This window comes from Salvelinus namaycush, chromosome 15, assembly GCF_016432855.1.
Source record: "Salvelinus namaycush isolate Seneca chromosome 15, SaNama_1.0, whole genome shotgun sequence".
Lineage (NCBI taxonomy): Eukaryota > Metazoa > Chordata > Actinopteri > Salmoniformes > Salmonidae > Salvelinus > Salvelinus namaycush.
This window is the reverse complement of record NC_052321.1, coordinates 29,752,572-29,770,796: the sequence shown is the minus strand read 5'-3', so window position 1 is coordinate 29,770,796 and position 18,225 is coordinate 29,752,572. Positions and strand designations below refer to the sequence as shown.

General features: G+C 46.0%; 1 protein-coding gene across 2 annotated transcripts in view; it reads left to right on the top strand.

Moving 5' to 3' along the window:
* ttc7b (tetratricopeptide repeat domain 7B) overlaps positions 1-18,003 on the top strand; it is a 63,766-nt gene extending 45,763 nt beyond the window's left edge. The window contains exons 16-20 of one of the 2 annotated variants that reach the window (XM_039009715.1): positions 1,506-1,622; positions 3,189-3,286; positions 9,382-9,522; positions 11,587-11,789; positions 17,271-18,003. In XM_039009715.1, coding sequence (XP_038865643.1) covers positions 1,506-1,622; positions 3,189-3,286; positions 9,382-9,522; positions 11,587-11,789; positions 17,271-17,492 — 781 coding nt within the window. In that variant the 3' untranslated portion in view covers positions 17,493-18,003. Of the gene's footprint in view, positions 1-1,457; positions 1,623-3,188; positions 3,287-9,381; positions 9,523-11,586; positions 11,790-17,270 lie in introns of both variants that reach the window. The other variant, XM_039009714.1, reaches the window with a different exon arrangement.
* The last annotated feature ends 222 nt before the right edge of the window (positions 18,004-18,225 follow it).

The following is an 18,225-nucleotide window of genomic DNA, read 5'->3' as shown; positions in this document are numbered from 1 at the left end:
CTTTGTTGTCCTTAAGCCATTTTGCCACAACTTTAGAAGTATGCTTGAGGTCACTTTCCATTTGGAAGACCCGTTTGCGACCCAGCTTTAACTTTCTGACTGATGTCTTGAGATTTTTTTTTAATGGAGGTTTTGGAGCAGTGGCTTCTTCCTTGCTGAGCGGCCTTTCAGGTTATGTCGATATAGGACTCGTTTTCCTGTGGATATGGATACTTTTGTACCTGTTTCCTCCAGCATCTTCACAAGGTCCTTTGCTGTTGTTCTGGGATTGATTTGCACTTGTCGCACCAAAGTACGTTCATCTCTAGGAGACAGAATGCGTCTCCTTCCTGAGCGGTATGACAGCTGCGTGGTCCCATGGTGTTTATACTTGCGTACTATTGTTTGTACAGATGAACGTGGTACCTTCAGGCGTTTGGAGGTCTTGGCTGATTTCTTTTGATTTTCCCATGATGTCAAGCAAAGAGGCACTGAGTTTGAAGGTAGGCCTTGAAATACATCCACAGGTACACCTCCAATTGACTCAAATGATGTCAATTAGCCTATCAGAAGCTTCTAAAGCCATGACATAATTTTCTGGAATTTTCCAAGCTGTTTAAAGGCACAGTCAACTTAGTGTATGTAAACTTCTGATCCACTGGAATTGTGATACAGTGAATTATAAGTAAAATAATCTGTCTTTAAACAATTGTTGGAAAAATGACTTGTCATGCACAAAGTAGGTGTCCTAACCGACTTGCCAAAACTATAGTTTGTTAACAAGACATTTGTGGAGTGGTTGAAAAACTAGTTTTAACGACTCCAACCTAAGTGTATGTAAACTTACGACTTCAGCTGTATGTATTCAATATATATTAGTGTTTTATTTTCATAAAAAAATACAAATTGGGAAGGGGGGGGCGGTTGTGTGTATGTTGGGATGAGGAGGAGATGGAGAGGTGACGGTAAGGTCATGTTGTATTTATATCACAGTGCTGCACTGGGAGGAACGCGTTCGCCTAGGAGAAAAGGGTGGGTGAGATGGGGGAGGGGTCTATAAATGGAAACTTAATTCACAGCACTATCCACCCCCACCACACCAGACCAATGGAATTTTCTCACTCTCGCACTCTGCTCTCTCTCTGGGAGCGAATTAGTGTCCACATAGGCTTTCATCAAATGCTACTCTTCTCTTGGTGAATGCACCCCTCCTCCACTAGAGCTCCTCCCAGGCACCCTGGAGATAGAATTCTAATGCTACTCATTGACGATGGAGTGTGTAGCAGGCGGTGAAGGGTGCTCTCCTCTCTCTGCAACCTCACAACATTGTGTACACATAGCTTAGGTGCTGGGTGGAAAATACTACATTTCTCTCCCACCACCTGTATTACTACAACGTTTTTTATCTGGGTTGTATCATTATAGAGAGATGCAGAGAGTCCACTCTGTAGATAACTGTTTGTCGCTGTGTTTTAAAGTGTGTCATCCCGTGTCTCAAACTGCGTCACCTGGGTGTCTCCCCGCAGCCTGTTGTTCACCAAGGTGAAGCTGGAGACGTTGTGTCGAGGACCTGAGGAGGCTCTGCTCACCTGCAAACACATGCTGCAGATCTGGAAGTCCTGTTACAACCTCACCAACCCCAGGTACAGTATAGTAGTACCCATTACACAGGCAACATGTTTTGTCCGCTAGATAGAACGGAACTGTGTATGAAAATAGCAGTAAAATATGTTGGACAGACCTACCATTGCAACCTGCAGTATTACAAACCACCTTCAGGAATATTATGGCGTATAATGTAGTGTTTTGGAATGTCAGAAAAGGACGAGCGAGTGAGACTGGCTTGAGTCTGGGGCCAAATGTGCATTATCCCGATCTCCTTTTGTAAATATGTGCACCGACTTTAGCCACAATCTCCTGCAAAACACTGGAATTAACTATCACGAGAGATCGAGCAGCACTGCTTCCCTGATTTTTATCCATGGCTTTTTAAGACGCTTTAAAAAATCCACTAAAGCTTTGCTTAGAGAAACACAGGCCTGAGAGCAGAGTACTGGAAGGCACTTTGTAACTACTATTGATATAAAAAGGTTTTTATAAATACAATGATTGATTGAGCTAAATGACGTATTACATCACTGGACTCCCTTCCTTACTATTAGTGAATCTCGTCTAGCCATGACCCAACATCTCCAGAGTCTGCGTCCCAAATGGTGCCTATTCCCTAGTTAGTGCACTACATTAAGGACTCCTGTCAAAAGTGGTGAACTACAATATGGATATGGTGCCGTTTGGGACACAGCCCGTCTGCAGCTAATGGTAGCCATGCAGCAGAGAGACAGCGAATCACCGTGGACAGATCAGTCCCTCACTTCCGTGTCAGACTCTCGTTAAACTGAAGAAGTTTAGTCCACGGAGATCAATTACAAGTAACCAGACTCCTCTCCTCCTGGTCCTCTGCTGCACCCACCACACACCCCATAGACAGGGGCCGAGGCTACTGTCGCCCTACTATTCCTATACTGTATTGTCTGTGTATACTCGCTGGTCATTATAGACGGTGAAATAGCGTTTACCTCAGCCAAACCCTACAGGAGAGGAATATACTGGAAGCTAACATATTGCTGTGTTAAAGTTCGTCAGGAGCTCTGTTTTATGGCTGTTCTTCTGTCTCGCATTTTGAGTTTTACTGCCTCTGCGTGCGTAGAAGTTTCCCGTCAATGCTGTTGAAATATACCATCCCGAACAAACGACAGAACAGAACTCTCCTTTCGCTCGTGGCTGTGATTTCCTGGATATGACAGAATGAGTAGAAAGATACAGGAGTTCAGACAGGGACCAGTAATCCACCCAGACCAATGCATCAGAATGTTTAACTGTCCCTGTGACATTTGACTAGGGGATATCTCCAAATTCGTGACTATCCAGTCCATCCTTCTGTTTCATGAACTGGATTTTGCATTAGTCTTTGTAGCAGAGGCAGACTCAGTCCGCTGCCTGCTACCTTACCCCTTCCTAAACGTGGAGCGTTGCTCTCGGTTTCATCACCTATCCCATGCAGTAACTGTAAATCTTACCTAAGACAGACAAAAACACAGCTCTTAACCTGCGCAGCAGTCATGCTAAGAGAATAGATTGGCAGGGAGGGTTTTCAGGAAACTTAGCGGTCTAGTTGGTGTTTTACCTATTTTCTCTGTGTGTGTGTCCAGTGATTCAGGTCGAGGCAGCAGCCTGTTGGACAGAGCCATAGCAGACCGAAGGACGCTCAATGCCATGACGCTGCCTGACTTCAGTGATCCAGAGACGGGTAAGTCTCACCTCACTACCACTACCTCACAACATTAGAGAAATGGAGAGGAGTTATAAAGCAGAAACCAGCTCACCCCAGGACACTTAACATGTAGCCTGAGTGTGTGTCTGTTTGTGCCATCATGGGCTTGACAGTGACAGCAGTGGAGTTGGCAAGAGAACAAACAGATATGTGACCAGGCTACTTAACATGGTCGCTATCCCATTATGAGGGAAGCAGAAACCTTCAAATGCCTGTAGGTCATGTAAATGTATTACAATTAATCCCAGGGACATGCAGGTTAAAGCCTCTCTAGCAGCAGCTCCATAAATTCACAGTATCTACTACGGTGACTGTACATCCATGTCCAAGTCACTGTAGTCACACTGTGTCTGTCTCAACATGACTACTGTATCTACAACCACACCTGTATATTGCTCTTTGTCTCCATGGCTACAGGGTTTATGGCCATACTGGAGTAAACTACAAGCTGCTGCTGTTAAGGGCTGAACCTCCGAACAACCACTCAGCCTTTTACTGAGTGATCAGAGCAGTAGAAGTGGTGGGTTGGAGATTCAGCCAAGGAATACCATTCTAGCAGCGGAGGCTGGTGGGAGGAGCTATAGGAGGACGGGCTCTTTGTAATGGCTGGAATGGAGTTCAACATGTGGTTTCCATTTGTTTGATGTGATTTATTCCATTCCAGCCATTTAAAATGAGCCCTTCCTCCTATAGCTCCTCTCACCAGCCTCCTCAGCATTCTATAATTTTTTATATATATATAATCACACACACACATATGGATTAGATGTAGGTCTCTTGTCATTGCAGCTAGAAAACGTCACTAAAGCAGTCTGTCCCGACATTTTAACATCATATCTTGTATTTCCCCATTCTGTCTCTGTCAGAGGTGTGAAGACACACCCTGTAGACTACATCCTGTCAAAGTGTGTGACCGTTGATCAACATCTTTCATTTTCTAAATATTAACGTTTTTTACTGCAGTGTTCAATGTCCAACAGCTTTTCCTTCCTATCACAATAAAGGCTTTTATCTGTGTGTTACACCATACCGTATCAGAGTATACTGAACAAAAATATAAACACAACATTTTTACAGTTCATATAAGGAATCAGTCAATTTAAATCAGTTCATTAGGCCCTAATCTATTTTACATGACTGGGTAGAGGTGGGGGAGCCAGGCCCAGCCAATCAGAATTAGTTTTTCCCCACAAAGACAGAAATACTCCTCAGACTGATCAACCGAAAGGTCTCTCTAAGTCAGCTATGCCATTTTTCTCTACTTTCAGTTAGCTGTTGCTAAGAAAAGGCTGCAGTCTTCATATGTTCTGTGTTTTATATATCTGTGTCATCTTTTACTTTTCTGTTGTTTCTAGTCTCTGGCTCCTCCTCTCTCTCGGGGTCCGAGCCCGCCTCCCCTTCTTCCCCTCTCTTTCACGCCGGCCCCTCCCACCACCCTCCTCCCATCACACCCCCCAAGGCCGACCCCCCTCTGCACCCCCCGAAGCCGGCCGGCGGCCATCATGCTTTCTGTGACCACACCCCTCGGCGACAGTCCACCAATAGTAATGCTCCTCTGCACCACGTGCGGCCAATGGCATGTTGTGGTGTGCGTGACTCACTGCCCAATCACAACAATGCTTGCTGAGTGTGCGTTTTTTAACTCGTCCAAAATGGCACACTTTTCCCTACATAGTGCACTAGTTTTGACTCTGGTGTAGTGCACTATAGGCAATGGGGTGCCATTTAGAAAGTGACTTCACTGATTAAGCCCTAGATACAGTAGTGTACTAGTGTTCTGTGCTGTGGTGTGGTGTGTGTTCTATGTATAGTTCCTTAACAGTGCTAAAAACCATGCTGGAAAGGACAAGGTGAAAACATATCATAGCCAGCCAGCACAGTAGGATTTGGGTCGGCCCAATAGTGAGTCAGGTGTGTCCAGTCCTGTGGGCATAACGGGATCCTGTCAGCCTATCACCATCCCATCGCCACGGAGACACTGAGTGGACGACGTTAAGTCCCTAATCTGCCTGAGTGGCCACCCTGTCCGGCTTCGACTGAGTGAGTCAGCAGACACGGAGGATATGAGAAGGAAAGAAAGAAAGAGTGAAAGAGAGGCGAATGAACGGCCCCGTATCCTATCTATCTATCTGACTGACTGGGTTTTAAGACAGATGAAACAACAACCTCTGACAAACAAGATGTCAGTTCAGTTAGCATGGAGTTTGTATGTTTTGGGGTTAACAGAGGAAGTGTAGGATACAGAGTGTGAGGAGAGGTTCTGGCACTAGACACTAGAACTACAGGTACACTACACTAGAACTACTAGGCACTAGAACTACAGGTACACTACACTAGAACTACTAGGCACTAGAACTACAGGTACACTACACTAGAACTACTAGGCACTAGAACTACAGGTACACTACACTAGAACTACTAGACACTAGAACTACAGGTACACTACACTAGAACTACTAGGCACTAGAACTACAGGTACACTCTACCGGCAATACAGGTAAAAACCCACCCGCACTCGCTCAAGCACGCTCACTCTCCACACACGTCACAGTACTTCCTGTTATGTTCTCTCCTCTATCTAGCTCTCTGTGTCCCCTGGCTTTCTCTTTCTATTCATCACTCTGTTCATTTGTCCTTTGGCGTTCTAGTATCTTTCCCTCGCCACCTTCCATTGTACCATTTTATGTTTTACTGCTCGATAAAGGGCTGGATTGAGGCATTTCAAATAACCACAGTGTATTTACACCTGCAATAGAGGTCCAAGGTTTTTGTGTTTGCCATCATAATGTATGTTTGATGTTTAAATAAGGAAAATGATAAAGGTGATTTAAGGAAGGAAAAGCTTGCACTGGTGGCAATAGCAACCACAAACGCGTGCAGGGGTGAAGCAGTTTAGGATGGATTGGATTGACACATTGATAGTGAATCATTGTGTGGATCCATTTTCACTGGCACTAACTTAGCATAAATAACTTCAGCATTCACTAATGTTAGTGTCTTTTGAAATGTTTCTGTTAAGTATACTTCAGTTTTGTTGTTGAGTGGAAGTGATTTTAAAGTTTTCTCCTAGCTGTATCTCTTTAATTTTCCCTCTTTAATTAATTTTCTCTTTTAAGTAATCTTTGTTCTTTGTTGTTTGTTGATTTGTTATTTTAAAGGCAGCCCTCCAGATGCTAACTTTCATCAGTATCATGGTTTTTACTCCATGTTTTCAGTTTGTAAGTAGCGCTTTTCTCCCTCCGCTCCCTCTCTCTTTGCCCACTGACGCTGGACTCTGACTGATGTATCACGCCTCCTGGCCTTGGCCTGATTTTTCCTCCACAGTCAATGTATCCATCCGTCACCACCAACCACCTGCCTGTCCCTCTGTCTGTCTGTGCTCCTAAAGTCAGTCAGTCATCCACCATGTGTGGACCATACTGGAGGCTGTCCGGCCGCTATTCGCTAGCTCACCTTATTTTCTGTTTTTGTTTAGTTTTTTGTTTAATTTATTTATTTTTGTCCTCAGGCCCTTTGTGCTACAGCTAAACAATTAGCTCACTGAGCTTCCTGACTCGGTGGGCCAGCTATGGAGTAGGCAGCTCCATAATTAAAGAGGCAGTATCATTTCCCCTGGCTGGCTGCTCTATTCTATCCACCAGACACACAGCCTTATCGTATGGGCTCCCTCCACCATACAATACAGAGCTCATTAGCCAGACCAGTCCCAGACGGGCTAGCTTTGTTTTTGTTTTTTCATTTGTAATTTTATTTGTGTTTAGTTAAAGGGCTATGGACTATGTTGTCCATGACTGGCTGTTGTGTTGTGGAGACCAGTTAGTTTCACTGCTGGGCCTCTAGGCTTTCACAGACTATTAATAGGTTTCCTTTAAGCTTCCCTGACAGCAAACACACACAGGCCACTCTCTTGTCATACGGCCAGCCCGGTGTTCTTTGACATTCTCTTGGACTTCACTAGAAACAAAACAAAAGAGGGGAATGGATGAGGAGGAAGCAGCTCTGTCCTCTCATGCCCCGGTGAAATGGATACTGTTTCTTTAAGAACATGTAGATTCTTTTTGTGCTGCTGTGAACTGACAACCCACCCTCCACATCGCTCTCCATTAGTGCCTTGCGCTTTGTACCTTGCATGAAGGCACTTTTGGCTACCCTTTTAGGCCGCTGTGTGTGTGCGTGTGAGAGAGTGTTTGTGTACTTTTTCCTAACTGCATGGATTACCATTTTCACTCATCCAGGTTAAGATCACACCGGTTTAATCCAGGCTTAATTTGACGCATTCACCTGCAGTGGGTGCCATTTAATTGACTTCATTGGATAAAATGAGTATCTACAGCCTGCTTGGTGACACAGCTGTCTGTCTTGATGGTACAGCTCCTGGTGCTCTTTCTCCATCTATCCAGGGACCTTTTAAAACAATCAATCGCTCCACTCAACCTGGTGTTCCTTCCTTCTGCGATAAATCTTCTTCAGCCACATCAAGTTGGTGTGTCCATAGAAATAGAATGACTAGAACAGGTAAAGCCCTTCAGACCTTGCCAATACGCTCAATTTGGCTGACGTGGTCTATGGCTGTGGAGTTCCATGGTTGATGCTGTATCCATCCCAAATGGCACCCTATAGAGTGCACTACTTTTGAACAGAGCCGGTGTCTCCAGTCTGCATGCTAAATGTGGGCGCTAGGGCTGAGACTGGGGCTCTGTAGGCTTAGTGCTGCTGTGAGGGAGGGAAGAGTATCGATCTCAGGGTATGAGTCCCAAATGGCACCCTATTCCCTTTACAGTGCACTACTTTTGACCAGGGTACATAGGGCTCTGATCAAAAGTAGTGCGCTATATATGGAATAGGATGCAATTTGGGACACTGACAGGGTTTTTAGATGCATACTGTGTGACTGTCACTTCAGTCAATAACCAGGGAGCCAGAGAGAAAGCAAACGTGTTATTTTTCTGATATGAGAATAGAGAAGAGTGAAGCAGTTTGACGCGAAAGGCTGCCTGCCTGCCTGTAATCCTGTGGTGTGGGTGTTCAGAGAGACAGAGTGAAGGATGAGGATGTGTAGTGGTAGGAGAGAGAGTTCTTAGAGGAGCTATTGTGTTCAGATCATAGAGCTATAACCATATAGAACGGTCTATGTCTGGTTCAGATTGTGTTCATCACTAGTGTGTTGAGGTAATAAAAGGAGTCAGTGTTGTGTTTTATGGCCAGTCGGTAGTAATGGTGAGTGACGTGTGTTAAGGAGAAGAGTACGTGTTAAAGCATTCATGTGGACCATAGATGGATGCTACTGGTTGTTAAAGGGTCTATAGCGTAAAAGAGTCACTTAGCTCCAGTATGCAGAAAGTGTGGTGTGTGTGTGTGAAGTGGCCGTGTGTGCCTCACCAAAAGCCTGCCATGCAGATTGAGAACCCAGAGACTGATTCCCATTTCACTAAATCCTCTTAGCAGCATTCCAGCTTAAACACAAATCAAATCTCTCCTCCCAACTCGCAAGACCTTATCAAAAACATCTCTTTATAGCCAGGGATATTTTTTCTCCCCCCTAAATTCATCACAGGACTTTTCTTTGCCCCGGTGCTTTCACTAGATCTTCTTGACAGGATTTGAAGATAGGGACCATTTGTGCTTTAATCTAAAGCTCTTTAAAGCCAATAATGAAAGCTCTCTTGCTCTTTAGAGCCCGGGGAAAGTAGTATCCACTCCAAATAGTATTTTCAACCAACTCCAGTCCCAAATCAGTTGGCCTAGTTTGTACAGCTACAGCCAGGTTATTGTACGTCTATACGTCTGGATATGTGAATCAGTGGTTTGCAAGGATAATAGACAGTTAATAGCTGCTGACTTAGTAACGCTGCCTGTCACTAGTAGCCTATATAACATGAAGCTTTTTGTGAAGGCATGAAGCCGTCTGTGTGTAAAGTTTTGTGCAGCTAATGTCCTGAACGATGGATGCAGAATGAGTGGAGTAACATTAGCCTACAGTTGCATCCTTTTACCATGAGGAGGTGCTGGTACTGCTGTGCTTACCCCCTCTTCTCCCCTGTCGTCCTCTCCTCCTCCCCCTCTCTCTGCAGGCTCGGTCCACGCCACATCCATGGCGGCGTCGCGGGTGGAACAGGCCCTGTCAGAGGTGGCATCCTCCATGCAGAGCAGTGCCCCCAAACATGGACCCCTACACCCCTGGATGACTCTGGCTCAGATCTGGCTCCACGCAGGTATGATAGTACACTATAACACACAGCTATGGTAGTACACTATACCACTATAACACACAGCTATGGTAGTACACTATACCACTAACACACAGCTATGGTAGTACACTATACCACTATAACACACAGCTATGGTAGTACACTATAACACACAGCTATGGTAGTACACTATACCACTATAACACACAGCTATGGTAGTACACTATACCACTAACACACAGCTATGGTAGTACACTATACCACTATAACACACAGCTATGGTAGTACACTATACCACTATAACACACAGCTATGGTAGTACACTGAGTCACTACACCACACAGCTATGGTAGTACACTACGCCACTATAACACACAGCTATGGTAGTACACTGAGTCACTACACCACACAGCTATGGTAGTACACTATACCACTATAACACACAGCTATGGTAGTACACTATACCACTATAACACACAGCTATGGTAGTACACTGAGTCACTACACCTCTGTAAGTAACACACAGGCTGGACAGCCAGAGGGGAGTTAATATAATGCTGCTGTACTATCCTGCTGTTATTGTATTCTACCCTTATCCTACTCTCATTAATTATGTGTACCAAAAATGATATCCATTATCCAGAATGATATCCTTGTGTTGTGTGTGCACTTGTGTTCATGCATGTGTGTGGTGTTAGTGATTGGCAGGGTGTGTGTGGGAGTGGTAATCCATTGACTCAGGGGAGGTGGGGTAGCAGACAGCAGCTTAATGGAATCGATATGTTCCTGTGAGGTGGTCTGACTGTTAAGTGTTAACATATCACAGGCAGGGCCTCCTGGACTGTTGCTACTGCCTTTCATTTGCAGTCCTCCTGCGATGGGTGGGAAAGAACACACACACACACACACTGACTGCTTTATTTGGTCATTATCCTTATTGCCAGCCTTAGATACTTAGATACTCACACTGATGATAACACCAAGGGGGCGTCACCTCCCAATAAAACTGCCTCTCTTTGAATCAGCTCTGAAAGGGAGATATAAGGATGGATGGGGGGGGGCATTGTGAGAGGAGAGGGGGGCATTGAGAGAAGGAAATGGGGTGAGAGAAAGAAGGGGAAGGTAGAGAGAGGATAGAGAAATGGGGAGAAGGCAAGTAGAGAGAAGACGAGAAGGAGGGGGGGGTGCAGGGAGAGGGAGATAAATCCGCTCCTGCTCTCACTGCCGAGCGTTGAAATGACAGAAGCGGAGGCCAGAGCAGAGCAAGGTCCCCTCCCTCCCTCAGCCAGCTGCTACTGCTTGCCTATCTAGTAGTGCTGCTGAGGCTTTGTGAACCAACCCCAAACAGTCTCGTCCACACGCACACACGCTGCTGGAGGCTGTGGCACTCCATGAACATTTTCCAAAATGCCAGAGAATAGAGAGATGGGGGATGGTGTCCTGGATATAACCTCCTTTCTCTGGGACCAACAAATGAGGACAGCACTGGAGGCTTAGCTGGCTGCTTAGAGAACAGCCTGCCTGGAGACAGACAGACAGACAGACAGACAGACAGACAGACAGACAGACAGACAGGCAGACAGGCAGGCAGGCAGGCAGGCAGGCAGGCAAATACAGACACAGTTTTGCACAATCAGAATCACACACACACACATCAGTGCCACTGTAAGGTCATGTTTGCTCATAATTATTATAGTTTTTCAGCTATTTCACCCAAAAGGAAGACAAATAGAAGACATGATATGATCTTTGGATATAAGTCTGTGTTTTATTGCTTTTGAAAAACTCACTTTCAAGTCTCTGTCTGAATGTAATCTATGGGCTTTACTTTAAATCCCTATTTTCAGGCTGGCTGCCACCTGCTAGAAGCTCTCATTTCCTCTCTTGATGAAATCATTAAGTCAAAAGACAGCTATCACCTCTCTTGTCTGCTGCACCTCCCATTACCATAGGAAGTGTGTGTCTGTGGGTCTGTCTGAAACGGTTTCTGTTAGTCAGTCAGTGTATGTCCTAGTTATTTGTGTCAGTGTGTCACCTCACGGTCCTCCTCTCCCCTATCTACTCTCTCCTTTCTCTTTCTCTCTCTAGCGGAGGTGTACATTGGCATGGGCAAGCCTGCGGAGGCGACAGCCTGCACCCAGGAGGCTGCCAACCTGTTCCCCATGTCCCACAACGTGCTGTTTATGCGGGGCCAGGTGGCTGAGCTGCGGGGCAACGTGGACGAGGCCAAACGCTGGTACGAGGAGGCCCTCTCCATCAGCCCCACCCACGTCAAGACCATGCAAAGACTGGTGAGTCTCTCTTTTCTTCTGTTCCTCTCTTCTATGTCTCTCGCTATCTCTCTCTCCATCATCAGCCCCAGCCACATCAAGACTATGCAGAGACTGGTGAGTCCTGAACCTCTACAGCCCTCTGTTCACATCTGTTCTGTTTTCCCTCTCTCTCATCTTCCCTACTACTGCCACGTCAACCATGCAGTCTGACAGCTGACATTCTGTCACTCTTATGGGCCTCACAGTCCCGTATCCATAATGCCTCCCATAGAGTCGCTCTCTCAGGTCATAGTCAAGTGGTGCAGACAGAGGGGGGAAGCCCATTGTTACTGTCACCCTGTAAACCTCCATGCTGCTTGCTCATCACTTTGAATGGAGAGACTGCAGGTCTGACTCATGCTGTTAGCAGATTAGCTTTCCCTTCTGTTTATTACAAACGAGACACTTTTGGGATGAAAAGGCTGCATTGAGCCTAATGAAAAGGGCCTTTTGGAGGAGAAGGAGAGATACCGAGAGAGAACAAGAACAAGAGACACAGCATCTCTCTATCTGATGAGCTCATAGTAAAAACCCAATTATGGAAATTGAAAATGGAAGCTTGTGATTGGTTGGTGGTGAATGCAGAATAAACCACCACATTGTGCTGTGTCAGCACCTCAAGCAGGGGGATTGTCCAATCTGTTCTTTTTACTCGCTCTCTCACTCTTACTCTCTCTCTCACACTCTTTCTCTCTCTCTCACTCTTTCTTTCACTATTTCTCTCTCTTTCTCTCTCTCTCTCTCTCTCACTCACTCACTCACTCACTCACTCACACTTTCTTTCTCTCCCTCGCTATTTCTTTCTCGCACTCTTTCTTGCTCTTTCTCTCTCTCTCATATACTGTACAGCTTGGCGCAAAAGTGAGAAGTTTAGAGCTTCTCTACTGTGTTGTGACTGTAAACAGTCTGGCTAGAATGGGATAATGCATGGGGCTGTAGTGGAGAACTGTCTTATTGTGTGTGCCTGTTCACTCAACTGTGCGCGCGTGTGGATCTGTGTGCGCGTGCGGATCTGTGTCCTTGCGTTTCTAGGATGAGGTGGTGCTGAGACAGGAACAGGATTAGTCCTCTAGCAGCAAAGAGCAGAGCAGCTTTATTGGCTGACTGACTGAAGAAATAGTCCTTATTCACCATGACCTGATTTGTGTTCTCTGCTGATAACTCTTCTCGCTCTGTGTTCGATTTCCCAGTTCAAAGTCTCTGCTTTAACTGTGTTCTAGTAGAACGACCGTGCTCCTGTATCCTGCTGAAAATCAAATCTAAAAATGTGTGTGTCCATGCGCGAGTCTGTTTTCAATGCCTTATTTTGTCTTCTACACCAAGCTAAGCTGATCACTGGGTGGAGACCTCCTTCCAACGCCTGTTGAATTATAAATAAGCCTCTTTCTTCTAGAGAAACACTAAGGAGAGCAGTCCTGACTGCTGCCATAGTGGGGACACACACATCCCTTACTGAGCTGAATAGTGGAGCCTCGTCTCTCTGACTGTAGTTTGTGGTGTGATGGTGACTGGAATAGTTTGTGTTGGGATGGTGACTGGACTAGTTTGTGTTGTGATGGTGACTGGACTAGTTTGTTGTGATGGTGACTGTCACTGTACTAGTTTGTGACTGGTGTGATGGTGACTGTACTAGTTTGTGACTGGTGTGATGGTGACTGGACTAGTTTGTTGTGATGGTGACTGTCACTGTACTAGTTTGTAACTGGTGTGATGGTGACTGGACTAGTTTGTAACTGGTGTGATGGTGACTGGACTAGTTTGTTGTGATGGTGACTGTCACTGTACTAGTTTGCCTGGTGTGATGGTGACTGGACTAGTTTGTAACTGGTGTGATGGTGACTGGACTAGTTTGTAACTGGTGTGATGGTGACTGGACTAGTTTGCCTGGTGTGATGGTGACTGGACTAGTTTGTAACTGGTGTGATGGTGACTGGACTAGTTTGCCTGGTGTGATGGTGACTGGACTAGTTTGTAACTGGTGTGATGGTGACTGGACTAGTTTGCCTGGTGTAATGGTGACTGGACTAGTTTGCCTGGTGTGATGGTGACTGGACTAGTTTGCCTGGTGTGATGGTGACTGGACTAGTTTGCCTGGTGTGATGGATGACGTTGGGTGCTGTGTTTGGCTGCTGGGTGGTGTGATTGTTCCGCCGTGTATCGCGTTGGTGTCGCCTCTGGGATGCACAATGTTTGTCAGTCAGTCTGTCAGAGCTCATAAAGCGACGTGGTAATGGGTCTTGCACACTGTATGGCACGATTTATACACTCTTATATACTCCTCTCCCTCCATCCACCACTCTTTCCATCCCTCTGCCTTGACAGGCCAGTTTGTGGAGGGCTGTGCATCACTCCAGCACTCTGATTGACAAACGGAAAGCGAGCGAGAGACGCGGCGAGGGATGGAGCGAGAGAGCACAAGAAAGAGCGGGAGGGAGGGAGGGGTCCTGCTGATACAGCTGTGACTTCTTGACTGGATCCAAGAATCAGGCTTAGAGATTCCTCTCCACATTTCATCCCTCAAATCTTCATGAGATATTCATTTCCTCTCCGGACCGGCTACGACCATACTGTCCTTGGATCTACTGTGTCTGTCCATGTGGTAACACAAATTAGTGTTGCACCGTATACCAAAACTTCTGTTCTTTTTCGATACTAGAACATTAAAAACGGTTCAAATGTTTTATTATTATAAAAGAAATTACGCCTCCTCCGTGCCTCCTCCGTGTCTCCACCGTGTCTCCTTCCGTGCCTCTTCCGTGTCTGCTCCACTTACTCATTGCCAGCTCTGGCCTCTCCTGCGGAGCCACTGCCCTCACTGGGAGTCTGGGCTTTCCTGAGGAACCACTGCCCTCACTGGGAGTCTGGGCTGTCCTGAGGAACCACTGCCCTCACTGGGAGTCTGGGCTGTCCTGAGGAGCCACTGCCCTCACTGGGAGTCTGGGCTGTCCTGAGGAACCACTGCCCTCACTGGGAGTCTGGGCTGCATCACCACTTATGCTGCACAGAAGTTAACACACATCAATAATGCAACACGGCATGTAGAAAGGTTGAAACTGTTAATTACTGTTAACAAAACAATGTCCATTACAGGCTGGAACACTAAAATTCAAGAAGATACCAGTAGCTTCCAGCTTTGTAGGATAACTTTCCGTCAATTCACTACCCTAGTACCTTGTTTGGGATAATATGCAAACTATAACGCAAAATATTGCTGATTTCAAAGCTGATTGTGACCAAAACCTTTTTCATTCACTCCGTCTCCCCCGCCTCACATCTCTTCCAGGCAAGATCATATTTGCTTGTACCTCGAACTGTGTTTGTGAATGACGTCATGGGTCTTGAAGAGACAGTACACACTTTTATAAAAGAAGAGATTGCTTATTCTATGCAAATGTTGTTGATCAGTACCATTTTAAAATAAGTGACTTCCTCATGAAGCTGGTTGAGAGAATGCCAAGAGTGTGCAACACTGTCATCAAGGCAAAGGGTGGCTACTTTGAAGAATCTGAAATTTAAAATATATTTAGACTTGTTAAATCTAAAATCTACATCTTTTTGGTTACTACATGATTCCATATGTGTTATTTCATAGTTTTGATGTCTTCACTATTATTCTACAATGTAGAAAATAGTAACAATAAATAAAAACCCTTGAATGAGTAGGTGTGTCCAAACTTTTGACTGGTACTCTATGTCTGGATCAAGTTCTATTCTGTGACTTTGGCTAATAACCCTTTCTTTTTTTGCCCTGGTATCGTTTTGGTATCCAGTATTGTGATGGTAGCGAGTATCGTGATACTAAATCTGGTATCGGTATTGAAGTCAAAATTCTGGTATCGCAACAACAGTAACACAGATCCTGTATCCCCCAACTAGTCTGTGTTACTGAGCTCTTTGATAGGCATAGACGGGCTTATCTAGTGATGGTGCTGCACGTCTTCCAGTTTGGCGGTGGTATTATACGGGTAGGGTTTCTCCATTAATGCTAACTCGCTGCAAACCACTACTTGATCGATCAGGTTACAGTGGTATCAGTTGAGCTGTTGCACGTTGTTGGGACCAGACCGGTAGCTTGATGCTGTAGCAGTGGTGTGCCAGCTCTTTGATGCAGTGGGACAGTTATTAGATGTAGTTATCACTGTTTCTACTGAGAAGATGCCAACGATGCGCCGCACTGGCAGCAGCAGCCAACGATTTTTTAACAGTTAATGCTGTTAAAGGGGCAATGACTTTTACTCCTTCTTTATTCTCTCTCTCTCTCTCTCTCTCTCTGTCTCTCAAAATGTTCCATTTAAATAGAGTTGGTGTTAATGCAGGAAGGGCAGGGTCCAGACTTCTCCTATTTCTGTATTCTCTTTCCTTTTCTCTCCACATCACTCTCTCCATCTATCCTTGTGGCGTGTCCCAGGGGTGTCTGTCTCTGGCTACAGTGCCGGTCCTGCTTTCCCACACACATTTGACTAATTAAGCAGCGTAGCAGCTCAGAGCAGCTTGCTGCGGCCGGGACCACAGCCACACATCACTCTGTGTCAGTTCTGCTGTATCTGAGCTTTTCATTTTGGATTTATTTTGGCGTCTGTCTCGTTGGTCTCTGCAATAAGCAGGCTTGTCACATCTCAACAGCCTGTCAACTCGGGGGAGCGACAGGGGGCACATATACACACACACACACCTCTTTCTGTCATTCAGCCAGAGTTCTGTGGAGAGGTACAGGGTGGAGGAGATGGCTCTCCTTGGCCTCTAACTGTGCTGACTACTCTCTCCTCTCTTGCTCTTTCTCTCTCTCGCCCTCTCTATTTCCCTGTCTCGCTCTCTTCTCAATCTCTCTTTCCTCTCTCTTCTCTTTCTCTCTCTCTCTCTCTGTGTGTGTGTGTGTGTCTGTCCGTTTGAGCCCTTTTCTCTCCATGTAGCCTTGGGGAAAGAGCCTCAAGGTTGCTCTGTGAATGATTTAGCTGTCTACTGTAGCGACAACGGCTGACCTTTTGTGTTAGATTAACAGTTACTTAGCCTGGTTTTTAAAGGCTGGCTGCTTTGAGAAGTTAATTGAAAGGATGAGATTACATGAGTGTAGGATGTGACTAAATGGAGTATGTGATTGTACAGTTCTCTATCTCTCGTGTGTGTGTCACTAGGATGGAGTCAGCTGGGCAGTGATAAACAGAAGGGTTTAAACTCCTCGCTCCTCTCTGAGTCAGTGTTACAGGCTGTATTAGCTCTCCCTCTGTCCTAGGATCTGATCCTGCACCAGCTGCAGCGGTACAGCCTGGCAGAGAACATCGTTCACCCCCCTCTCTCACTCCTTCACTATGTCACTCACTCACTCCTTCTCTCTCCCTCTGTCCTAGGGTCTGATCCTGCACCAGCTGCAGCGGTACAGCCTGGCAGAGAACATCGTTCACCCCCCTCTCTCACTCCTTCACTATGTCACTCACTCACTCCTTCTCTCTCCCTATCTCCTAGGGTCTGATCCTGCACCAGCTGCAGCGGTACAGCCTGGCAGAGAAGATCCTTCGGGATGCGGTGCAGGTGAACTCGACGGCCCACGACGTGTGGAACAGCCTGGGGGAGGTGCTGCAGGCTCAGGGCAATGCTGCTGCCGCTACAGAGTGTTTCCTCACCGCCCTGGAGCTAGAGGCCTCCAGCCCCATACTCCCCTTCACCATCATACCACGACAACTCTGACCTGGGAGAGAGACGCGCACACACACACACACACACACACACACACACACACACACAAGCTGCTTTATCCCCCCAGTGTGAAGGTGCCAAAAACCTTCCTCAGAAGCGCCACCATCAACCACCCTGTGATGTCTCGGGCCCACCTCTTTCATCCCAATGAGATTAGACAACTACCTCTCTCCTCTTGAGGCCATTCATAGGCCTAGCTAGATGAGCTGGAGGGAGGGACCATGGACAAAAAATCCAAACACTGATTATCTGGTCCAATAATGTACATCAATGTAACTGTTGTTGCCATGCCAACACCAATGTGCTGTCTCCGCCCCCTAGTCTCTGCTGTGACCACTGTATCGTATACCACAACCCCTTGCTGTGCCTGACTATGACTCCTGCACTCCAGCCTTTATCTAATCTACACTGAGCAAAAATATAAACGCAACATGTAAAGTGTTGGTCCCATGTTTCATGAACTGAAAGATCCCAGAAATTGCACAAGAAGGTTATTTCTCTCAAATGTTGTGCATAAATTTGTTTACATCCCTGTTATTGAGCATTTCTCCTGTGCCAAGAAAGTCCATCCACCTGACAGGTGTGGCATATCAAGAAGCTGATTAAACAGCATGATCATTACATAGGTGCACCTTGTGCTGGGGACAATAAAATGCCACTCTAAAAAGTGCAGTTTTGTCACACAACACAATGCCACAGATGTCTCAAGTTGAGGGAGTGTGCA